Genomic DNA, 25,922 nt, shown 5'->3' on the forward strand with positions numbered 1-25,922 from the left:
TCTTTGATAATCAGGATAAATTATAAAATATGTGTAGAACTATAGTTTTATAGCAAGTTCACATTCTAACAAAAATCTTAAGACAAACCATAAGAGACTCTTAAATACAGAGAACAAAATAAGGGTTGCTGGAGGGGAGGTGGGTAGGGGGTTGGGTTAAATGGGTGATGGGCCTTAAGGAGGACACTTGTTGGGATGAGCACTGGGTGTTATATGTAAGTGATGAATCACTAAATTATATTACTAAAATTAAAAAAATAATGATTTATTATGTAGCTGTGGAAAAGAAAACCTTAATATTCCTGTCAGCAGCAATATTGATTGATAACATAATTAAAAGCCTAAAGTCAATATTTTGTATTTTTGTTTTATAAAATGTCTTTTTAGTTTAAGGAGCATTTAGGTAAACGTTATCCATTGTGAAATGGGAAGTTTAAATGTGAATGGAACCAAAAAATGTTTTGAAAGTATAAATTCTTTAGTGACAAGTTTTATATTTTCTGTCTAAATGCTATTTTTAGCTGTTTGTCGTTTTTTTTTCATTCTTTCATTACCTTGAAACGAAAGTCCGTGTTATGACATTTTGTTCTGATAGGCAGAGAAGGTTGATGCAGCCCTTCACACCATGCTGTTGAAACAGGAACCCCAAAGGCAACATTTGGCCTGTTTAGGTACCTGGGTCCTTTATCATAACCTGCGAATTATGATCCAGTATCTTCTGAGCGGCTTTGAATTGGAACTCTACAGCATGCACGAGTACTACTACATATATTGGTGAGAGAACAATTTGAGTTAAAATCGGTAGTGGGGAGCAAGTAGAGAAGATCTGAGAGAGCATCTGTAGAACAGAATATAGTTTCAGGGTACTTTTTCATTTAATGTGTTGTGGGACAATTGAAAAACATCTGTTAGAAATTAGAGCCAGATCGTCTTGAACATCTTCAAGTGCTGTTAACACCATACAAATGTTTTTTCCAGCCATTGAATGTTTGTTTCCAAATTAATAAAAGTGATTCCAAAGTAAATGGATTAATTGAAGAGCTTCTTTCTGTTTCTAGGGAGAAAAATCACACACATTTAGCTCTGACTTCAGTGACAATAGGTGCTAGCTGTGGAATGTACTTAACTGAATTAAAGTTCAAAATTTGAACCAGATCTTTCCTCTGAGAAGAAATGAAGATTATCATTGGGAGCCATAACTGTTGCACACTGCCACCCTGGGGGTTTCTCTCAGCAGTTTTGAAGGAGTTCATAAGAGCTGTCCTCCTCAGCCAATAGTTCTTTGCTTTCACTTGAAGATGAAATAGAGAAATGTAGTCAGAGGATACTTGGAAATACTTCAGGCACGGGAAAGCTGCCGTAGAAAGAAAATAAATTGAGAGCTAATGGATCTTTTTTTTCAGTCTGGTCATGTATGGTGGTAAATAACCAGTGTTGCGTATCACAAACAGCTAAGTTTAGTATATCTTAATAAGGTTCATCTTTTTAACTCCTATTCGAATTATTTAACAGTAATTAAGATACTGTGTATTCCTTGGAGTCATCGCTATGAAGGAAGGAAAGTAGTTCTTTTCCAAGCTGACATGGTTTTGTTATCATGGCTGCCAGGGCTCCTAACTTGGTTATGAAACTTGAATTTGAACATTGAACTAAAGTAATACGAGAATAATATTATTTGCTATACCCTCTGACATTTATGTAGGTAACAACTAACTCTTACGAACAGGTGTTAATATAGCTACTTGGCATATGTTTTGTTACTAACTCACAGTAGACAAAGTATCCAAACCAGACATTTTGTGGGGGAACATGCTCAAGTTCCTTCTCTGAGGTTTGAGTCAGCTTTTGGGAAGCTTTTGTGCTCTTGATTTCTCAGAATAAAATTTATATATATATGTATGCTTTTTGGCACAAAGAATTGGGCTCTTAATTAGCAACTAAGTGATAATCAGATAAACACTCTATTAGAAACCTATCTGCATATTTGAGCAGATTCATTTCTTGTTAACGAAAAAAATTTTAGTTATGCCTATAAATACCCTTGTGGTCTACATTCATGTTAGTTTTAACTACTTTTAGTTTCAAAATTATACATTGGGCTCCAGCATTTTCACAAGATAAACGTGTTACATTGTTCATGAATATCATCCCTAAAGCATGTGGGCCCTTTAAAAATCAGCAGTGGAAAACATTGATTCTTAAACTCTGGAGTGCATCATAGTCACTTCTCAGTCCATCGAGCTCCTGGTTTAGCAGGTCTGGGATAGGCCTCCATCATTTGCATTTCTCACTAGTTCTGGCGATACTGCTGCTGGTCCGGTGATCACAATTTGAGAACCACTGGTCTAGAGTATCGGTACTTTGACTCTCCATAGATATGATTGTGTATTAATTTTGATAATGCACTTAAAAGCTCACTGAGATGTCTGATATTTGACAAGAAAAGCATGACATGTGCCAAATTATCTCCTTCACTCATATATGCCCCTCGGGTTCGATATTTGGAAGGTAGAAGGCAGCATTCGTTCTCTATAGAAATCCTCTCATTGAGTTAAGATACCCTCAGATTTTGTAGTGTATTGGGGCGGGGGGGGGGGATTCATTTGTATCCCGTGTATTTGCAGGGGGGGTGGAATTCATTTGTATCCTGTAAAAGGATACTCTAAATGCCTTTCTTAAATTCACTGTCAGCAATTATTTTCATATGAAATTGTATGCTTTTTTTTTTTTTAATCAAACGAAAATATGTTTGCCAGTTTGCCGATGCTACCAGGAAGCATAGCATTCAGTTCAACTTACAGTACCTAAATCATTCCAGGTGTTTGGGGTTTTTTTGGTTTTTTGGTTTTTTGCCAGTTCATACTGTTTTGATTTATCGAATGTGTGGGTTTTGTTTGGCTACAACAAAAAGGAATGTTGTTTATCCTAAGGTGTGTCTTCTGACTAGTTTTCGTTTTGCTTTAAAATATTTTTTTTTTGTAAATGTTTTAATATTGTAACCTGCCTTACAACTTTTGGGGGAATTTTGGAAATACGAATTAAATGCTCATCCTTGATCATAATAAAATTTCTTCTAAATCTTTGATTTTAGCTTAATGTAGTAGTGGTCCTTAATGTTTATTAGGATTATGTTATAATCATAAATATTCATATCCTAGATTTGAACTGCTTTTCTGGCATAGGAGAATGTAATGTTGGTTAAACTTCTGAAAAGTTAGTATTGGGTGTACTGTTATCTGTTTCACATTTCATTTATTGATTAAGCTCAAGTAAATTATAAGCCTGAATGTTCTTAATTTTTTAGAATGCTTTGGTATATAATGCCTACAATTCAAAATTTTTTCAGTATTAATTGCTTTCTTTCACAATTAATGGGAAAATAAAATATTTACTTAACAGGTTGAAGGTGAAGTGTGTTCTGATACAGTTAGTAAAAAGGAAAAAACAGCTTAATGGGCATTCATTTGATTTACATACATCATTATCAAGAAATTCGTAAAATGCATATCACTGTAGGAAATTAAACATTTTTGAGCATTGTCCAGCAACATATAAGTCTACAAGAAAGGAAAAGTTAACCATCTGTAATGCTAATTTCTTGTAAAATCTGTCAGTTATCTAATTGGATAATCCAGGGTTTGTTTGTTTTTTAAGATTTTTAAAGCAGTATTAGAAATATCTCTTTATTAAGAGATACATGTGATAAAGCTGTCTCGTGTAGACATCTTCCATTAACTCACATTTGGTACCCTTTAAGGTATCTCTCTGAATTCCTTTATGCATGGTTGATGTCCACGTTAAGTCGTGCTGATGGCTCCCAAATGGCAGAGGAAAGGATAATGGAAGAGCAGCAGAAAGGCCGGAGCAGTAAAAAAACAAAGAAAAAGAAGAAAGGTACTGTGGGCTATTTTTAAATTCAAGAAGTAACTAACGTTGGAGTGCACTTTAATTTCTACACATAAATAGATGCAGAGCCACCCGTGCCTTGTTATGGTTGAATTAGTCATTACACCTCAATTCTCACCCATCTTCTCTTGAGCCAAGTATAAGATAGACACTGAGTCCCACTGTTAGTGACATAAGCCTCCTTGGAGCCTTCCCTTGCTTTTCTTTTACTTCTTTGCTATTCCATGTGTTGGAGGGCCTTAGGACAAGATGACGTAGACACGTGGAGTGTGCAGGCAAGATAAATTAAGGCACAAGGCAGCAGGAGATCCTTGATCTTTTGACAGAAGGCTGACAGCTCAGGAGGGAAGTGGGTCCCGAGCTGTGCTGGTCCAGTGGCACAGAAAGATGACCATAGAGCGCGGTCGGCAACTGAGGAAGAAGAAATGTTTCCAGGGCACTGCCCTCAGGATCACTAGGGAAGGGTACAGATACTGCTCCAAATGTTAACAAAATATTACTTTGTATTTCATGAGGGTTTCAACAGCTTGGGTGGGTTATTAAATGACTATAGCCATGGGTTTCCTATTTTAGAAGTTAAGTCTCTGTAATGGTGAATTCAAAAGAAACCCAAATTACTTCATACCAGAATTTTATGGTATTACTTATTTTAGGGAATATGACTTTTTAACCTTCCAGTTATATTTTATTATTTGTAGGTTTTGTTCATAAAACTAAATTTAACCTGTAGGAACAAACTGTGAATATTTAATTTTAGTAAACAAGGTGGAAGATTTTTTTTTAATTAGATTTTCTCCTGCAATAATGTGAGAGGAGGGGGAAAAGACTGGGTGATTTTCTTTTTAATTACAGTTCGCCCATTGAGCCGAGAGATCACAATGAGCCAGGCATATCAGAATATGTGCGCTGGAATGTTTAAAGTAAGTTGTCGCAAATGAAGTTCTTTTTGCTTTTCAACACATAGTTTAATTAAAATGGGCTTTCTTCTGTGATATTTCCAGATTCTGATTTCACCTTTGTGTTTATTAACCATCTGCTTGAAAATTACCTTTTGCCCAAGTCTAGTTTTCATTAATTTGTTTATCAAGTGTTTATCAAGTGTTTGATTATCAATTCATTTGATTAACAGATGTTAATTTAACACCCTTGCTGTGTGTCACATATCTTCTACTGAGTACATTTAAGGATACCGAGTCTAATCAGAGGTGATCCTTGTCTCAAGTGTCTAGGTAATGACGGGTCAGGTGACATGTGTGACACAAGTAATAAGAGAAGGAAGAGTTTATTTCTGGTTCATGATCAGAAGAGGTTTCTTGGAAGAGAGAGGTTTGTATTTCTTTAGGAGCATATTAGGAAAAGGGTGAGCTCCACAGCTTAAGCAAAGCACTTTTAGGAGGTAGTACATACTAATTAACTCGTAAGTTGTGCTTGGCAATTCGAGAGATTATTTGCTGCAGTTTATATTCAAATACATAAAACAGAGCACGGACTTGTGTTTGAAAAACAGGACCTGCGCTTTTCGTATTATATCCTACTTTTTTTCTTATTTGAAGGTTTCAAAGCTACTGTGAAAGCGTAAGTCCTAAAAAAATAATGTGCATGTGGTACAGTTTCACTTGGAAAGGTAGTAATATATTAAACATTGGAACTTGACAATTTTTTATATAATGATGGCATATTACATAATGAATACTGAAGCCAGTTTTTCTCTTCCTATTTCTCATTTCTGAGCCTTACAGTTGTTTTAGCCCTGTGTAAATAGCTGTTTCTTGTTTTCTATTCTGTATTAATAAGGATGTTCACTTTGTCGTGTTGATATAATCTTTTTTCTCATTTTCTTTTCCCTTTAGACCATGGTAGCATTTGACATGGATGGCAAGGTACGAAAACCCAAGTTTGAGCTTGATAGTGAACAAGTTCGATATGAGCACAGATTTGCTCCGTTCAACAGTGTGATGACACCACCGCCGGTGCACTATCTGCAGTTCAAGGTGATTTGGCTCATGAAGCAACTTACTGTAAAGCATTCCGTCTTAGACCTTAGGTCTTGTACCTAGCCATTGTGTTAAAATGGTCCAATCCAACCATTATTGGGCCAGTGACAAGGTGGTAAAAGAGCAGTTTTAATTAGTGTGAAAATTACTTGGCTTTTTTTGGATGCACTCATCAAATTGAGAGTTACTTTAAGTATGAGGATCATAGGATCATATGGAGATTGAGAATTGAATATTACACAGGAAAAATAGGGACATATACCAAGTATTTGCGTTAGTGTCTCTATATAAATCATGAGTCAGTAAAGAATTCTTTAATTAAAAAAGGTATTTTAGAGTTTTTCGTATTAAACATGTTTTGAATAATATAGCATTTCCCCCTTTTTAGGAAATGTCTGACCTCAATAAATACAGCCCTCCTCCTCAGTCTCCAGAACTGTATGTTGCAGCTAGTAAGCACTTTCAGCAGGCAAAAATGATACTGGAAAATATCCCAAACCCAGACCATGAGGTAAGACTGCAGTCATAGTAATTCTAGAGGAAAAGCTTGGCAGGAAATATGTATCTTACTACTGGATGACAGTTTATAAAAATGAACCTTAACAGTATTAATAGTGAAGCCTGTCGTGTTTTTGGCAAGGATTTTAAATGGCTTTGCTTACCCTAGCCTTTTAAGACTTAAAATTTATGTGATGAAAGTAAATGCTCTTTTGTGCAAATTTAGAAATCAGTGCAAGGAGAAATTAAGACATAGAACTGTAAAATGAGTAGGAAGAACACAAATAAGATCCAAAATGATCCACAGTTCAGAAATGTTAACATATAAAATATTTATTTTAATGTGTAGTTTACTATATTGAAATATAATTATATAAATCTTAAAAATATTAAGAATGAGGGGCGCCTGGGTGGCTCAATCGGTGGCCATCTGACTTTGGTTTAGGTGATGATCTCACAGTTCGTAAGTTTGAGCCCCATGTCGGGCTTTCTGCTGTTAGCACGGAGCCCGCTTCGTATCCTCTGTACCCACCTCTCTCTCTGCCTCTCCCCCACTCATGCTCTCTCACTCTAACAATAAATACACTTAAAAAAAATTTTTTTTTTAATATGAAAAATGATCTAGTCATTTATCACAGGAAGTAAAAACCTTATTCCACTTGACCATTTAAAATGCTAGTTCGAACACTTTGAGATATCATCGTACAGACCTTAGAACTTGTAGAATACTAAAGTTGTGCGGTCTTGTTATTTTCACAGTTTGCTGTGTACCTAATCACATTGAAATGCATGTATTCCGTAAATGAGAATGCATTGCCTGTAATACTCAGACTGTTTTGGGGAGTGTGTCTTGGTACAGTTTCCATGAAAGAGAAGTTAATAGCAGTTCTCTGTTTAAAAACACAGATGCTTAGGCCAAGAGTTCTGCTTCTTGGGGTTTATTTTTTCTGCATGAGCACGTGTGGGAAGTGAGTGCTTAATACACAACAGTATTCATTGCAGCAGGATTCTGATGGCAAAGAAAGGAAATTTCACTGTCCCTCAGTCGGGACTGTTAAATGAATTACGATACATCATATATTGCAATAAAAGGACAACAGAAGATCTTTATGTACTGTAATGGGATGTTCTTCAAGATACAAGAAGTTTAAAAAAAGCAAAGTAATAAACTGTGTATAGTATGCTGCCAACAAGTCTGTGTGTATGTGTGCAAGGATTATGGGAATATAATATATCTCCAGAAAGATACATAGGAGTTGATAACAGTGTTTGCTTCTTGGGAGGGGAACTGAGTGTCTTGGGAAACAAGGATAGGAGAGAGATGACTTTTTGTTGTGTATAACCATGCAATAAAAGAAAATACAAGGGGAGAGGAAGGTACCTATAATAGCATAGATTTATTTCAGTGGACTTCATTCATTTACTCAACAAATACTTGTCTACTATGTCCTCAGCCCTGTGGTAAAAAACTAGTGGGGGCCCCTGGGTGGCTCAGCTGGTTAAGCGTCCAACTCTTGGTTTCCACTCAGGTCATGATCTCGTGGTTCTTGGGTTCAAGCCCCACATCAGGCTCTGTGCTGACAGTGCAGAGCCTGCTTGGGATTCTCTCTTCCCCCTCTCTCTGCCCTCCCCTGCATGTGCTGTCTCTCTCTCTCAAATAAACTTAAAAAAATTTTTTTTTAATAGTGAAAAAAAATAGACAAATCCCAGCCCTCCTGAGGGCAGTGGAGGCTAGTGTGTGGCAGACACCAAATAAATAATACAGTGTACTAGAAGATATTAAGTACTGTGAAGAAAAATCAAGCTAGGAATGGGGATAGCAAATAGAAGTAGGGAGGTGGGAGGGGGATGAGGCATTTTTTAATTAAGATGGCCTGTGAGCAAATCTCGGAGGTGAGAAAGCAAGTCACAGGGCTACAGGAATGGAGCCCTGTGGGCAGAGGGATCTGCATGTGTACAGGTGCCTAGGCCACTGCTGGAGCGGGGTGAGCAAGGGGGGCGCTGCTGGAGAGTTTTGAGCAGAGCAGTGACCAGAGCGTATTTTTGTTCTGAAGGATCACTCTGGCCCTGGTGCTGCAAATAGACTGTGGTAGGGGTAGAGGTGGAAGCAGAGGAGCCAGTTGGCAGGCCACAGCAGTAATCTGGTGAGAGATGGTGGGGACGGTGGAGGTGATCAGAAGTGACTGCATTCTCTGATTATGCCAAGGCCAAGATGGATCGGATGTGGGTGAGGCAAAGAAGAGTTAAGGAGGACATCAGGGTTTGGGCCTGAGCCCCTGCATGGATGGAGCCAGTGGGGAGGGCTGCGGGTAGAGCAGAACAGGTGGGACCCAGGGCTGGGAAGTCAGGAGCTCAGGTTGGGAGGTGCCCGTTAAATGGCCAGACGGAGCTGTCATCTGGACAGGTGGATGTGTGATGAGGCTGAGGAGAAGCCATTCCAGACCTGCAGTGAGGGGTGTTTCTGGAGAGAGGTCAGCAAGGAGCAGTGGGAACATTTTTCCTCAAACTGCACACTACTCCCTTTTAAGAGGAATACAGCATTCCTGTCCTCTGCTGTTCATGTCTAGGTGAAGGCTCTTGAGTAGTAGTCAGGAGTGACTGTAAACACCGGACACTGCCTCCCTGCCGGGTGTGGTTCCCAGCTCACAATACGTATTAGCTCATTTAGTAACCCTCCCAGCATGTCTGCAGGATGAGTCACATTATTGCCCCCATGTTTATAGATGAAGAAACTGAGGAACAAAGAGGCTAGAGAACTCAAAGGTTTCATAGCTAGTACCTGGCAGAGGTGGGATTTATAGCAGACAAACTGCACAGTCTGGGCCACACCAAGTGCCCTGCTGCCACCTCTGCAGCCTGACATTCTTCAGGTTCAATGAGAGGGAGACCTAGGGGCCCTTCTAGGCTGTCAGGGCTGACCAAACTAGAGCCCTGTGGAAAAGTATGTCTGTCCATGTTGCTCAATTGCCTTTGTTTAATAAAGCAAAAATAATAAAAATTTTAAAAAATCTAAAATGTAAAGACATAAATGAATTTTATGTTTTGATAGCTTAATGTTGCTCATTGTTTAGGTCAATAGAATTTTAAAGGTTGCCAAACCCAACTTTGTGGTCATGAAGTTATTGGCAGGAGGACACAAAAAAGAATCTAAGGTAAGTACATTGTGGGGAAAATAAATGGGTGTTAAATTATTGTAAAACCTTTTTTAAGTAAGATGCATAATAAATATTATTACAAAAAGAATTAAAACATTCAAAAAAGAGGTTCATTGGCAGAAAATAACCTGAGTGTACCATTTTGCTTTGAAACGGAGAGATTTTATGGACTTGGTTTCTAAAATGTGCCCTTCCATTCCCCTCCCTCCCTGTGTAAATTGCCAAATGACTTGGAGTAAAACAAAATGTGTGAAAACAAATTTATGGAAAAAAGGTAAAGACTTTGTTGAATGGCTTAAGAGATGGTAAATTCTTTAAACTCCTCTTGCTGGTGGTGTTACACCATCAGTGCTGTATCAACATGTGGTGTGCTGCTGACCATTTGCCCATTACATGTACCTGTTTATTCCCCGAGCTTCTTCCTGTCTGGCTTCCTTTTCTTCCTGTCTGGCTTCCTTATCTTCTGCCTTGCTTTATTAGATACATCTCATTGCTTGGTACTCTGTTGACCCAGGAACTAAAAAACGCGCTCTCTTTCCCGTAATTTAAGTCCATTTTCCTTTAAGTGTTCTTTCATAAACCCAGAGATAAGCTAGTTTTCCTTCCAGTTTAGTTTCTAACTTGTCATTAAACCAGTTTTGTATCTCTTATGCTGTCTTACCTCTAAAATCTGGAGAAACTCTAAAAAACTGTACTGTCTGAATATTTGTAAATACATTAGTTTACTTTCCGCCTTTCTTTACAGGTTCCTCCTGAATTTGATTTCTCTGCTCACAAATATTTTCCTGTTGTGAAACTTGTTTGAGAGACTGAAAGGGTCATAAAGGGGTAGAATCTACTTTCAGATTCTAAGAGGATCCATCCGTCAGTCTTACCACGTAACGTGAAGTGAAATGGATTTCTTAGATAACAACCTATTATAAGAAATACTTTTAATTTGACAGCCTTATACGACGTGAATGAAAACTGCTGTTTTAAAGTGGTTTGTTATGTTCCATGGATGAAACTGGTCTTACTGAATGCATCGATGAACGTTCTATGGTTTTATTACAGATTTAATCATAAATCATTTTTTATGAATGAGTGAAAATAGTGTTTGTAAAGGTTAATAAATTTCTTGACAAAAAAATGCACCACTGGAAATTAGAAACAACAGCACTTTGTTGATGCATGTTAAGAATTGAAGGTGTTTACACTTAAAGTCATTCAAACAGATTATTCAAAAGTTTCAAAACAAGGGATTTAGCAAACACTTGTATGGGGTTTTGGCAAAATACATTTAAAGGGAATGGCGGGTGGGGGGGGGCTCTAGACTATATAGGGAGACCAAATTACATGGGGATTGTGATTTTATGTGTCATGATGTCTTAAATTATATACCTGTAAGAATATAGAGGTTTTTAAAAACATCCTTTAACTGTCCTTTTGGCACTTTTAAAACATTATGCGTAATGTTGGCTAGTGACATTTTCAAAAGGTAGGAATGTATAGATTATGTGTAGGGTTAGGTTTAAATGTGGCATACTCCTTTTTGGTTACTACTAAATACTCAGTTTAACCTGTGAAATATTTTCAAGTGGGGATCTTTCCAGGATCTGCTGGCTTGGAAAACAGACTTCAGTCCACCTGTACCTGCAGACCCATCGCTAGAGACCCCACCCTTCGCTGCACATCCATCTTCCTTTCTCATGCTATCAGGGATTTTTACTCTACTTTAGATGGTGTAATTTGTCTCAGCTAGTGAGGGCCTTGGTTTACAAAACTCATTGTATAAAATTTATACATAAAGATGTCAAGTTCTTTGACTTTCCCAGAGATGTGTTTCACAGGCACACCAACGATGAAGCATTTTACTTTAGCTTTTTAAGTGCATATGAGAGTACCAACTTTGAGTAAGCCTTCAATGTATACATTATCAGAATTTTATAAGCCATTTTCTAAGGGACAGCTTAGTACACTTTGTACTGCTCTCTGAGAAATAACACATACCATTATTTACACAATTAAGCCACTTCCCCAACTCAGACACTAATGAACATTTTCAAAGCCTAAGCTGACAATGTGAAAAAATATATAACCCAGTTAATGGAATCTTCTTGTGTTTTTTCTAAAATTCACTTCAGAGACCAGCATTAGAAGTTGAGTGTCCTATAAACTATCGATTATTTGTAATTAATAATCTCTTAGTGGGAGTAGACTGATCCCTTGGACCTTAAAGAACCTTGAATTTGTACCTCAGGTTCCACTGTGAATGGATAACTAGATACTACCAGTTTAAACAATCCTGCTAGTTACTGGTCTAGTTATAGAATGACAGCACACAGACTTAACAGGGATTGTTTTATTTCTCAGATTCCATCACATGAAAGTACATTATGTGCAGTGCTCACACTTCAGGAAATCTGATTGAGTCTTGCGTAGGGAATCTGCAGTCCCATCTGTAGAAAAAAGATGAATCCTCACACTCCTGTCTACACGCCATTTTGAGTATAGAGGAAGGTGTGAATTTAAAAGTTCGCACCTATTAAAAATGGGAATAGCTGATTTTGGCTGAAACCAAAAAACCGAAGTGTAGGGGATTTGAGATCTAGTTGATTACACAGGTTTTTGTTTAAAATAAAACCACATCTATGAATCGTTGCCTTGCAATAGGTGCCTGCATGATCTCAAGGTAAGCCAGGGGTAATAAAGCACGACTGTCTGGAGAAACAGCTCACAGGACACCCCTCCTGAACAAATGGCCTTTGGAGCCTCAGCACATGAAGATGGAATCAGTGTGGTTATTTTTTTTTAATTTATATTCATGTCCCAGCTCAGTCCACAAAAGGTTTAATAAGGCAAATCACCACCCTTAATCCAGTTTGCAAGCTGATTCTTCAGGGACCCAGTAGGGCATGAAGGGAAAACAAAGCAATTGGACTAACAGTCCTTTATTTCTCAGAACTCTATGCACACTGATTAAACGTGAAATGAAGAGACTTTATTAATTATTGAAAAAGCAAAACTATCAGCCCTAAGGCTAAGACACAAAGGGAAGTTGGACAAGGACTTAGATAAAACCTTACAAAGCTGTGTTTAACACCCTTCTTTGCCTTTTCCAGGTGGAGGAGTTTAATCTTAGTGATTAACAAGATATCCTACGTGAGTAACATTCACATTGGAGATCTTAACCTGAATACAAACCAGGTCCTGCCTTCAGGGCCTGCCAGGGGTATGGGGGGAGTCCAGACCAGCTGAGGGGCCAGTGTCCAGCTTGCCAGCTGTCTGGCCTGCAGGGCTCTAACTTCTCTGGGCCCCCATTTCCTAATAAGCATCACCACCCAGTTGCCCTTTAGAGGGCCTGAGAGTCACACAAGTGTGACTCTGCCAGTCATTCGTAAGTGGCAAGAGCCTATTTAGCAGAAATACTGAGAAGCAGCTCAATGTGAATTAGGATTAGTCCTTTTCAAATTAACATTGATTTTTAAATCACTTTTTAAAATAGTCCTCTACTACGAGCCAAACATATAGACTGCCAAAAACAACTTGCGTTTCTCCGGCCTTTCTAAACTTTCCATCTGTGTAACAACTGTATATACCCTTAAGCGTCAGCTTCCTGTCCTCCTGTAGTGAACGGGCAGTCCACAGCAAACACGCCACCGTGTGCCTTGCTGCCCTCCATGCTCTGCCACAGCCCCAGGATCAGCTCTGCTGCTGCCCCTGTAGTGGCAAAAGTCAATCCGTTTGTGGCTCTTGGTAATACGGACTTCTTAGAGACAATTTTGCTTTGCCCACACATAACTAAGCAAAGTAAGAACACAAATGTTCAAATTATAAGTCACTTAGAAGCATTTTTGTACATTAATGACAAAGGTTATACAAGTGGTCTTTTAAAAATTTCTCACAAAATGTCTTGTCTACAGACTTGTTTAAAACTGTTGGTAGTGATGTTTGCGTTAACAGTTTTGCGCTCTAGGCCACAGAATGAACCCGAAGTGAGTGCATGACAACATAAACCAGTAATCATTCATTGCTGATCGGGGAGAACAGAGATACCAGGCTGGTACCTGCTGCTCAGCACAGCATGTGATGGGGACACCAGAGGTACCAGAGAAGAATGCCCAGGTGTGGTGGGTCTTCTTGGTGTCAGAAGACAGACTCTTCCTACAGGCTCTGATTGTTTTCAGCGAAGTTACATTCCAGAAGTGCCACTGTCACCATACTTGCAGGAAACCTTGGGTTCTATTTTTGGTGTTGATCTTCTCTTACCTATCAGCTGACAAATTGACACCATGGTACACACTTCAAAAATACCCCCCAAAAACCACCTAACAGACCATTTTCCTACATAAAATACATATTAAAACTCCACAACAATCATCTTTAGATGTGTATTTTACTTAGTACATTTCACAGTATTCAACCCCTCAGATATTTTGTAGTGATCTCTGTTCAATCCTGACATCAAGTACAGGATTCCAATCGATTCAGAGTGTGTGATTCCTCTTTTCATGCTGATCAAGTAAATTTATCATGTCTCCTTTCTGATTTTCAGCATTAAGAACTAAAAAAGAAAAAAAAACACACACATAATATTCTGATATTAAAACATTTAGGAAAGCCAGCCAGGCAGGCTGCATTTGACCCAAGTGTCCAGAAATTGCCTCATCAAGAGGACAGCATCTCCCATGGCAATATCATGGGGCACTGCATTCCCAATCAAGGACAGCAGAGCAAAGAGGCTACAGGTCTGGCCACAAAGGTGCCATGAAATAAAGCCATCAAATAAAAACTCCCTATTTAAAATAGTGAAATAATGCCCCCATTGCCCTCTAAAATGGACAATACAAAATGTACTAACATTTTTTTGATATTACAACCCTTGTGTGTTGCTCACATCCCTTTTGTGAAACTGACAGGGAGCCCGACGCAGGCACTGCGGTGCATCTACCGCCACCCCCCACCCCCGTCAGCTCTACTGCAAAGTCTTCCCTTTACGGAGCCGAAGCCCAAAGCCTCCCTGTAGCTCGACTGTCCTTGCTCTATCCCCTGACACACAAAGGACAGGAAAAGACCTCACAAAATCTAAAACCACCATGCTGACTTACAACTACTACATATTAAGCGGTGATTTGCTTAAACGAATTAAATGGCTGCCTTGAATAACTGTCTTTTCTCTATTCAGAGTGCCTGTGTGGCTCAGTTAAGCATCTGACTTCAGCTCAGGTCATGATCTCACAGTTCCTGAGTTCAAGCCCCACATCGGGCTCTATGCTGACAGCTCGGAGCCTGGAGCCTGTTTCGGATTCTGTGTCTGTGTGTGTCTCTCTCTGCCCCTCCCCCGTTCTCTCTCTCAAAAATAAAACATTTAAAAAAACTTTTTTTTAACGTTTATTTATTTTTGAGACAGAGAGAGACACAGCATGAACGGGGGAGGGTCAGAGAGAGGGAGACACAGAATCTGAAACAGGCTCCAGGCTCTGAGCAGTCAGCACAGAGCCCGACGCGGGGCTCGAACTCACATACCGCGAGATCGTGACCTGAGCCGAAGTCGGACGCTTAACCGACTGAGCCACCCAGGCGCCCCTAAAAAAACTTTTTTAAATAAAAATCAAAAAGTTCTCAAAGCTGGAAGGAATGCCTTTTTCTAACCTCCCTGGAGTCAGCAGGGTCTGAAAACTATTTTAATGATATGATGGTGATAAATCTTCAACTTAAAAGAGCTGACAGAGCATTTTTATCTGCCTCTGTCCTTGCTTTGTTGGAGCACCTGAGTGTAGGGGATGAAAGCCCAAAGCTTCACTGTAAAGCCAGACATTTAGGACACTACTGATTTAAAAGGATGGTGAAAGAGGTGTAAGGCAGTAACCACACCAGAAAAGGTGTGCAATCCTCCAAGGACTGAGGTGCAACCAATGATAAGGAACAGAAAAATTGGCTTTGTATTTGCTTAAAATTCTGACTTGCTAATATGTTCATGTTCTGCATTAAATCGCCTACACAGTCTGAAAATAACTTAAAAATCAAGTTAGGATTCCCATTTCTAGAACCCTCAATTCTACCAACTATAGTCACTGGCATGCTGGATGAAATATGAAAAGATATTTTAAAGAAGCACTGTTGAATCAAACCCAAATTGGGGGACTTTCTACCAAATAACTCGCTACAACACTTCAAAAACTATCAACGTCGTAAATGATGAAGACAAATGGTTTGGGGTTAAAGGACCCAAGGAGATATGACAATAAATGCAGTGTTTAATCCTGGATTTAGATCTTGGACCAGAAAAGTGGTATTAGTTGGACACTTCACTACATCAGAATAATAGCATTGTGTCAGTATTAATGTCTTCATTATAAGATGTTAACATTTGGGAAACCTGGGTGAAGGGTATATACTATTTTAAATTTTTAAATTAAAAAGTTAAATTTTAAGATACTAAAATGCATCGTCTATAATAAAAAAAAGGAATAAATAAAAGGGAATCTGGGGCACCTGGGTGGCTCAGTCAAGCATTCAACTCGATTTCAGCTCAGGTTGTGATATCATGGTCATGAGATGGAGCTCCGCCTAGGACTCCATGCTGAGTGTGGAGCCTACTTGGGATTCTCCCTCTCTGTGCCCCTCTCTCACTCTCTCTCAACATAAATAAACGTTAAAAAAAGAAGGAATCTATGAGGCCAAAAATGAAGTAAAAGTTAGAACTCCTAAAGGTAATAAGCATCAAAGCTACACCTGCCCTGAGGACTTCTGAAGCCTGAAGACTCCGGGCTTCTCCCTTCATAGCATCAAAAGATGCAGAGGAACAAAACATAAAGATGAGGACTGCACTCAAGGCAGCAAGTCCAGAAGCAGACCCGTATATAAAACTAAAACTCCCAAATGCTCATGTCCTTGGTTTAAAGGTAATGGAAAAGTGGTGCAGTGAAAATGGGCAACAAGAAAACCTAAGTGGTTAGAATACGGGACTTCTTAATTGAGACGACCATGCAAGTGTATAATTTGAACTCAATTTTCCTATGTGAAACAAAAAAATCCGAAGAGAATTTACTAAAGTGGTAGTGAGTCTGTAACCCTCCTTGAGACTAATAGAGGTGAATGATCTCTAGTGCAATACTACTCTAACTCAGTCCCCTGAGACTTCCTACAGCTAAAGTTCCCAGGAAACTAGCTCACAGTTAAAAAGCACAGAACACAAGGAAACAAGCTATCATGAGGACAATCTGCAGAAACAAGAAATACCCACAAGGTTTTCAGACACTGCAATTGGAAAACATGGTATAGAAAACTTGGAGGTTATATTTATATATATTTTTTAATGTTTGTTTATTTTTGAGAGAGAGAGCATGAGTGGGGGAGGGGCAGAGAGAGGAGACACAGAAATCTGAAGCAGGCTCTAAGCTGTCAGCACAGAGCCCGACACAGGGCTTGAACTCATGAACTGCAAGATCATGACCTGAGCTGAAGTTGAATGCTTAACTTACTGAGCCACCCAGGTGCCCCAAAACTCAGATATATTTAAAGAAATAAAAGATGTTTGAAAACAGGAGCAAGGAATAAGAATACTTAGAAAAGCAAAGCATGAATTAAAGAACAGAGAAGGTATAGCTGAAGGAAAAATTGGTGAACTCAGAATGATTTCTGAGGAAATCATTCTGAATGCAGGGTAGAGAGGCAGAAATGGGTAATAGGAGGGGCGCCTGGGTGGCTCAGTCAGTTAAGTGTCTGACTTCAGCTGAGGTCATGATCTCACAGTTCATGAGTTTGAGCCCCGCATCAGGCTCTGTGCTGACAGCTCAGAGCCTGAAGCCTGCTTCACATTCTGTGTCTCCTCTCTCTGCCCCTCCCCTACTCACGCTCTCTTACTCTCTCAAAAATAAACAAACATTAAATAAATTTAAAGAAAAAGAAATGGGTAATATGACAAAGGGGGTAAGAAACAGGAAAAGAATGGTAAGGTCTTTTTTTTTTAATATGATAGATTTTTTTTTTTAGGTTTATTTATTTTGAGAGAGGGGAGGGAAGGGGCAGAGGGACAGAAAGAAAATCCTAAGCAGGCTCCACACTATCAGCACCAAGCCTGACGCAGGGTTCAATCTCGTGATCTTTGAGATCATGACCTGAGCCAAAATCCAAGAGCTGGACACTTAACTAACTGAGCCACCCAGTTCCCCAGGATCTAACATTTCTGACTTGAGTTAAAGAAGGAAAATGGGAAGAAGTATTATTCAAAGAGATCTTGACTGAGATTTTCTAGAAGGACTAGCTGTTACACTTAGAACATGGTGGTACAGCGTGAGTAAGCCGAGAAACCAATGGAACAAAAAGACCAAAAAGTAGATCTGAGTACAAATGGAAATCTATTTGGTAAAGGTAGTGCCTCAAATCACTAGCCTTGAGATGGTGTTGGGCCAAATGAACGGCTCTTCGGACAAAGAAAATTGGACCCAAACTTGTGCCACATACTTGAATACATTTGATGTTAATCAAATGAATCGGAGATCTAAATGTAAAATATAAAACCAGATGATCCTGGAAAGACAGTGGCAACAGTGACACAGTTTTTGAATCTCTGGGTCCCCACATGAAGCCACTACATTAAAAAACTCAAAAACCACAGACATTCACAGCAAGAGTAGATGACAAGGAATCCTGCAGACCCCAAAACACAGGCAGAGACAAACAGCAGCAGACAGTGTCTAGAAAAAAAATGGGAGCAATGGAGCACCTGATGGACCTGAGAAGAGGAGAAAAGAACCCCAAACAGGCAACACATTTACACCAGAAAGTACTGGGCCAATGTACAAACTGCAGCTTGAAGCAAGAGGGTTTCTGCCACCCCCACAGCAGGTGGCCACAAAGTGGCCATGGCAAAGACGAGGGGGCTGGGGGAGGCTGAGCCCCACAAACTTCTGAAACTCATCTGCTGGGGCTCCTTCCCACATAGAGCCCCACGAGCAAAAAAAAAAAAAAGAAAACTCAGCTGAGTGTGAAGAAGAGCAGAGGCTGAGTAGGGACAAGGGACCTGAAAAGCAGATAAAAGTGGGGAAGGTCCCACTAGTCAAAGAAGATGGGACAACTTGAACTTCAAAAAGAATAATAAATACAACGGAATGAAACCCATCAAAATAGGTTTAAATCCATTAAGTTTGTATATTTAAAATCATCACCTTCAAAGGATAACAGGAAAAATAATTCATTATTGTGAAAATTGATAAATAAAAAGAAGCATTTATCCTACGTTCTATGCCTAAAACCACTGACTTGCCTATTTATAAAAATATCCCAATCAACCAATGAAATAGAAATGGTTCAATTAGAACACCACCACCAAAGAATTAAGGAAGGCACTGAACATCAACTGATCCTTCCATCACAAAACAAAGACATTACTTGCCTCCTGATGAAAGAACATACCACCGCCTACCATGTTACCACAGGCTTGAACTCAAACAGAGTCTCATCAAGCCTCTGGATATCAGCTGCCAATTTACAAGAAACAGAGCAGAAATAAGAACATACTAAGTTGTACTATGAATATATAACCAGCACTGTATAGACTGTGGAAAACTCCAGGGCAAATGGAGGAAAGGAATGGAAGGGGAAGCTGTAGACTGAGAGAGACTTAAAGATGTATCAATTCTAAGAAAATGGGAAAAACTAAATTACGGTGTTCAGGGATACCCACTGGAGCAATAAACCCATAAAGCAACTCAAGAAAACGCTTACTAGATGTGGGGAATAAGTTTAAGAATTCTCGGAGTTTGCACCAATGGGTTAACAAAGCTTAGGGCGGAAAGCCGCCACAGGACAAAAGCGCTCATCGTAGAACAAAGCACAGAGCGGAAAGCCACTTCCACAGAAAGAAAGTGTCTGTTCGAAAACAGGTAGAGGCGGAAAGCCACGGCAGCAGGGCAGAAATGCCCAGGGTTAGTCATTAAGTAAAACAAAGCACAGGGTGCAAAGCCGCCACAGGGTGAAAATGCCCAGAGCTAATTAGTGAGAAAAATACCTTGTTGACCCTGAGGTAGCATGCTCTGTCTTAGCCCCTAGAAAAGCTAAGATAAACAGACATAGCACCTGGTGCCTGCCACAAACAGCCATCTGCTCAGCACTGGGATTTTGTTTTGTATTGACCCAAACCCCTAATACCACATATCTCACACCCGAGTTAATGATCACTGTTTCATTGTCTCTTTCTGCACGTACATCATGTTTGTAAGCCTTCTGATCCTAACAAAAACAGAGCAAGGACCCTTTCTCAGGGTTCTTGTTTCCTCCCGGACATTAGCCTCTCTCGTATTCAATTCTGCATCCACTCTCTTGTGGGACAAGAGAGAACTCCAGACTCAGAGTCTGCGACGACTAGAAAGATCAAGATAGGGGATAAGTCTAGGGGATGGGGAGAAGGGGGAGGGGAGGACATAAAAGATTTTAAAAGTCATATGACAGAAAGACACTATATAAAACCAAAAATCAAACTGGGAATAAGTATTTGCAACTGACATCATGGATAAAGGGCAATCTCCCTAGCATATAAAAGAACTCTGAAAAACTAAGAAAGGAAACACCAAGAATCTGACAGAAAAATGAATTTTAAAAAAGGGAACCAAGGAAGCACAGGATACTAAAACAAGAGTATGTGGCCGGAGGGATCCTTCAAGAACAGGAGGTAATAGATGTGAGGGGTGACAGGGTCAAGAAAGCCACCAGTAGACGGGGTGTCCAATGGATGCTAAACCCACACCATTTCAAAGCATCCCCCTCAAGTGACAAAGGGAAGATGGACCTTCACGATGTCGAGACCTGGCAGGCAGTGCTGTCAACAAACCAGTATGTGCCTCCTGGTGTGAAACAAGAAGAGCACATACAGCTACAAGATGTCCAGCCGGAATCCAATCACAAGCCAATGGACAAATCCAGAATCTGATACATTCCACTGCCCTGCATCCTTTAAAAATTCAAAATAATAACACAAAGTGCCACTATAAAAAGCTGCTTGGAAGTACTGTACAGACAGTGAGGCCTTTTGACTGTTGCTACAGAGTGATTAAGTGGTGACCTAGCCACTCTGTCAGGAAACCCCTAGAAGTCACGAAGACAAATGCTCCAGCTGATACCCGAGGGCTTTGGCCCCCTGAACATGCAGATTTTCTGAAAGGTCTTCATCTTGGGCTTCTCTGCCATCCCCTCCCTCCACTGCACGATGTTTAAAGGCTTCTGAAGAAAAGAAAGTCTCCTTCAAATGATGGATTACTTACAACAGTAATGTTGGGACACATTGTTTAGTCACTGCCAAAGTGAAGGACCACAAGGGGAAATGCAAGGTGAACCTCCCCACCCCCGCCTCCACTACACTTCTTACCATTCAGATTTCTGTCATTCCCTGCAAGGGCTGCCTGCTTGTCTGTTTCCGATTCTGCCTCATTTTCGTCCATGTTGTAGTCCTCCTCTCCTCCCAGCTTCTGCTGGTTTCTCCCTGCAAACAAGCACAGGCACAGAGCACACAACCCACATCATTTCTCTCTCGAGGCCATAGGGGCACCCAAGCCCAGGAACTGGGGTTTTCCGGGTGACAGCTTAATGATCTGGTCTTTCTGCGACCTCTCAGGAGGCAGGGAGGACTTGTGTGCCTGCTGCCCGAACAAACAGCAGGTACGAGGTCTCTACTTATGTTCTGTCCAATTAAACTCTGAGTCCACATAAACCATGGCCCTCAACACAGGACAGCACTCAGGGCTGGAACTGAGGAACCCAATGAATTAAACCCATATTCCAGTTTTCTGAAGAGACAATCCACTCAAGGTTAAAGGAAGGCACCACTGTTGCTGGAAACAACAGGTTTCTAGTTAATGACGGCACCTCCACAGAAGGGCTGGTGACTCTGACAGAAGGAAATAGAGCAGCTACTGGGAGTCGAAGGATGGCTTTTTCCATCCTGCCTACACAATTCAACTATTCATCACTTAAGTCAGCCCCACAGAGAACAACCAGAAAAGATCAGGACGAAATGTGTTCAAGAGACATGTTCATAGGGTTTCACGTGAATGTCTCATATACACATATTGATAGACTTCACTCTGGTATGTTTCCCTCTGCTCACTGCCTGACATGGAAGTGAAGCACATGCCTTTGGCCCCTGCCACTTTCTTGTACAATCAGGTCACTACAAATGCCCCAGGACGACGTGTATCCTGCAGGCCCTGCGGGACCTTGAACCAATCTTCAGCTGTTTCGCTCCACGGCCAGTCTGAAACCTGAGTGCCACTGGGTCGGCTCCCTGACTTTCCTTTTCTTTTTAATTCTTCAACTGCACCCTCGTGAGAGCACATTCCTCAGAAAGAGAAACTTGAATACAAATTAGATCGATAGAACATCAAGGTAATTTTCACAAACAAGCACATTCCCCACTCCTGTTAGTGGGTCATCCCACTGACAGGTATCTTCTCTTCCTAAGTGTTCCTGGCTCAGTCGGGAGTGAAGTCTTCCACACTACTTTTAGGGACCCAAGTACACCCCAGGATACTGTGCTGATCTCCATTTCCCACAGTTTCGTGTGCCTTTAAAGAAAAGTCAACCAAACCAGAGAGGGAGGAGTCACGTGTCACTTTGCTGCAATGCTCACATCGGCACGAAACCCCCTCTACCCAGTCATCCCTCCCTCCATTCCCAGGGCACTGGTGGCAACACCACACCACGTGACGCTGCGGAAGACGCAGGCCAGGCGTGTGGCCCAGCGTGGGCTACGTTCACAAGGCACCTAGCACCCACGTCAGGCCTTCCACTGAGACGCCCCCCCCGCCCCCCCACCAACTCCCTGTGAACCTGCAACTGGCGCGAGCACACAGCTCTTCCCTCCCGCCTCCCACTCTGTAAGACACCCAAGGAATGAGACCAGCAGATGGCAAACTGCTGTTCGGGAAGCTTCCTAGGGGCCCCTCCAGTGTCAGGGGATGGTTGGTGGAAAGGAGTCTGCGGACACCCACAGAGCAGCTCACGCACCTTCCTCATCAGCGTCCTGCTCCTCCTCCTGCCCGTCGGGGACGACCAGCTGGTCTCTCTCTAGGTCCTCGGTGTCCTGGTTCTCTGGGCTCTCCAGCAAGGCTGCTGGCGCCCGCGGGGTGTGGCCCACCGCCTCCGCTTCCCCAGTGCCTCTTCCGCCTGCAGGCCTGTCTTCATCGGCCGCCTGCTCTGGGCCCGGCGGTGCTGGCGGCAGCCCCGGCCCGTCCCTCCGAAGAGCCTCCTCACCGACGGCCTGAATCTCGTTGGTCTCTGTGCACAGAACACCGTTCACTGCAACCTCACCAGCATTTACTTTCATTGGAACAAAAACACAACCCCTCATACCACTCAGTTTCTGGAGCCTTCCCAGGGGCTGTGGCTAGGGGAGCAACTGGGTAATTTACTCTGTGACTCTGTAAAGACTCCAGGTGCCACTCAACCTGCAGCTCATCTTCAGACCCATGAGGAAGAGAGAAGTGCTTCAGGGAAAAAATTTGGACTCAGTTATCCTGATTACAGGGACAACCAACAAGCTGAGGTTATCTGATGGCAATAACGGAGACAAGTACTTGGGAGTGGGCTGTGCCAGCCGCCACGGAGTCATTCCACAGGGACACAGCAGCCCCTGGTTCCCAGTGACAGCTGCCCAGAACTCAGCCATCTCCCTGTAATCCCACAGTCCCGCTGATGTCCTCAATAAAGCATGGCCTGGGCCTCTCTTTACACAGCTGGCAAAGAACAAGGCACTTGGTTTACAGGGACGAGAGGTAAGAGAGGGAGGCGCCAATTCCAGGTCCCCACAGAGACTGTCACCTTCCTCCTGCAGCCCAAACCCAGCTCACCAACTGCCTCCAGCAGGGACACTCTGTCCTGAGGCCCCGTGCACAAATATTGGACACGAGCTGTCATCACATGGCTTTGCAGAGGGCTTCCATGTATAATTACCAAGCTTCACTCACCTTTCTCACCTCGTCTCCTCAAATCCAAAGCCACCTCAGAACTGGGGGCTGGTGTCTGGGGCTCGCCATCGCTGGGCACATTTCCTTTCACTGGTGGCACCTCTGCCTGGGGCACGTCGACTTCCTGTGGCCTGGGCTGAGGCTCGTCGGGGGCTCGGAGCTGAAACAGGAGCACAGGACGGCCGGGGGCTCCGTGACCTTAACCTCACAACAATCCCAAGCAAGGAGTGGATGTCCTTCTGGCAGTCAACACACTGAAACCTTGAGAAATGCTATGATATACACTGATCATGCTCTACCAGCTGGCATAAATCCAAGCTCTGAGGTTAAGATCTCCCAGAAAGTATTTTCAATACTGTATTAACAAGTAGGCAGAAGATCAACAAGGACAAGGAAGACCCGAACACTATAAACCAACCACACCAGAATGACTTCTATAGAACACTGGCCTGACAAGAGCAAATCACATTCTTCAAATGCACATGGAACATTCTCAGGGAGAAACATACTTAGGCAATGAAACAATCCTCAACAAATTTAAAATGATCGGAGAACATGCTTTGTATGATGTCAATCACAATGGAATGCAATTATCAATGACGATAAAATTAGAGAAATTCACAAATATGTAGAAATGAGACAACACACTCCTGAATAACCAGTGGATCAAAGAAAAAACAATAAATGCAAATAAGAGAGAAAAATGAAAACAAATACATAACATACCACACTTAAGGGATGCTGCTAAAGCAGTGCTTGGAGGGAAATTTACAGGCCTATATTAAGGAAAAAAAATAGAAAGATCTCAAAACAGTAATCTAATCTTCTACCTTAAAATACTGGAAAAAGAAGAGCAAACTAAACCTAAAACAAGGAAGGACATAATAAAGGTCAGAGCAGGAATTAAGAAATATAGAATGGAAAAACAACAGAAAACATGCATGAAATCAAAGTGAATTCTTTGAAAAGAACAAAATTGACAAGCCTTTAGCTAGATTAAACAAGAAAAAGAGAAAACTCAAATTACTAAAATCAAAAATAAAATAAATGCAAATAAAATATTAGACCTTACACAAAAATATTAGAAAGAATACTGTGAACAACTGCATATCAACTTTGAGGACTTAGATGACATCAGACAAGTTCCTAGAACAATACAAACTACCGAAACTGACTCAAGAAGTAGGAAATGTGAGTGGACTTACAACAAGACATTGAATTAGTAATTTTAAAATGTCCTCCAAAGAAAAGCCCAAGCCCAGATGACTTCACTAGTGAATTCTAGCAAACATTTAAAGTATCAATACCAGCTCTTCACAAACTCCTCCAAAAAATGAGAGAAAGGAATACTCCCCAACTCATTCTATGAAACAAATATTACCTGATACCAAAACCAAAGACAAGAAAACTACAGACCAATATCTCTTAAGAATACAGACACCAAAATCCTTAACAAAATACTGGCAAAATCAAATCTAGCAACATATAAAAGGATTATATACCATGACCAAGTGGGATAAATCCCATGAATGTAAGGTTAAACATACAAAAATCATTCAGTGTAATATATCAACATAAAGGACAAAAGAACACATGATCATCTTAATAGATGCAAAAAAAAAATTGACAAAAATCCAATGCCTCTTCTGGATAAAAACACTCAACAAATTAAGAACAGAAGGGAACTTATTCAGTTTGATAAACTCCATCTATGAAAACACACAGCTAACATCAGACTTAGTGATAAAAACCAAATGGTTTCTCTCCATGATCAAGAACAGGGATGTCTGCCCTTCCACCTCTGTTTAGCACTGCCCTAGCCAGGGCAACTAGGCAATAAAAAGAAATAAAAGGCATGCAGACTGGGAAGGAAAATGTACAACTATCTCTCTTTTTTGGTGACATAATATTGTACACAGAAAATCCAAAGGAATCACACACCAACAAATAATATTAGAATAAATAAGTTCAGCAAGGCTGCAATACGATATATATATATCAATATAGAACAGTGAATTGTATTCCTATACACTAGCAATGAGTAAGACAATAAAATTTAAACAATTCTATTTATGATAGCATAAAAGATACAAATAAACTGAACAAAAAAAAGTGCAAGACTTCTGTAAACTACAAAACATTGAAAGAGATTTTTACACTTGATCTTAGCCAAAAGGTTGAGAAGCAATGTTTGAAAGAGATTTTTAAAGGACTTAATTAAATGGAAAGACATCCCACATTCATAGAACAAAAGATGTCCTTTGTTGTTAAGATGGCAATACTTCCAAGCTGATCTACAGAGTCACTGTAATCTCAGTCAAAATCTCATCCAACTTTGTTGAAGAAATTGACAAGCAGATCCTAAAATTCATATGGAAAGTCAACCAACAAAGAGGAGTCAAAATAGTCTTTAAAAAGAACAATGTTGG

General features: G+C 40.7%; 2 protein-coding genes across 3 annotated transcripts in view; one reads left to right on the top strand and one right to left on the bottom strand.

Moving 5' to 3' along the window:
• NAA35 (N-alpha-acetyltransferase 35, NatC auxiliary subunit) overlaps window positions 1–10,686 on the top strand; it is a 94,217-nt gene extending 83,531 nt beyond the window's left edge. For both annotated transcript variants that reach the window (XM_043565830.1, XM_043565831.1), the window contains exons 17-23: window positions 596–774; window positions 3,758–3,894; window positions 4,759–4,826; window positions 5,757–5,897; window positions 6,289–6,411; window positions 9,470–9,550; window positions 10,299–10,686. In XM_043565830.1, the coding sequence (XP_043421765.1) occupies window positions 596–774; window positions 3,758–3,894; window positions 4,759–4,826; window positions 5,757–5,897; window positions 6,289–6,411; window positions 9,470–9,550; window positions 10,299–10,358 (789 nt within the window). In that variant the 3' untranslated portion in view covers window positions 10,359–10,686. The remainder of the gene's footprint in view (window positions 1–595; window positions 775–3,757; window positions 3,895–4,758; window positions 4,827–5,756; window positions 5,898–6,288; window positions 6,412–9,469; window positions 9,551–10,298) is intronic.
• A 1,193-nt stretch (window positions 10,687–11,879) lies between these two features.
• GOLM1 (golgi membrane protein 1) overlaps window positions 11,880–25,922 on the bottom strand; it is a 56,514-nt gene continuing 42,471 nt past the window's right edge. Inside the window, exons 7-10 of the mRNA XM_043565832.1 lie at window positions 23,494–23,653; window positions 22,535–22,804; window positions 20,898–21,011; window positions 11,880–14,096 (exon numbers count right to left, since the gene is read on the bottom strand). Coding sequence (XP_043421767.1) covers window positions 14,020–14,096; window positions 20,898–21,011; window positions 22,535–22,804; window positions 23,494–23,653 — 621 coding nt within the window. The 3' untranslated portion in view covers window positions 11,880–14,019. The remainder of the gene's footprint in view (window positions 14,097–20,897; window positions 21,012–22,534; window positions 22,805–23,493; window positions 23,654–25,922) is intronic.

This window comes from Prionailurus bengalensis, chromosome D4 (genome assembly GCF_016509475.1).
Source record: "Prionailurus bengalensis isolate Pbe53 chromosome D4, Fcat_Pben_1.1_paternal_pri, whole genome shotgun sequence".
In the NCBI taxonomy this organism is placed as follows: Eukaryota; Metazoa; Chordata; class Mammalia; order Carnivora; family Felidae; genus Prionailurus; species Prionailurus bengalensis.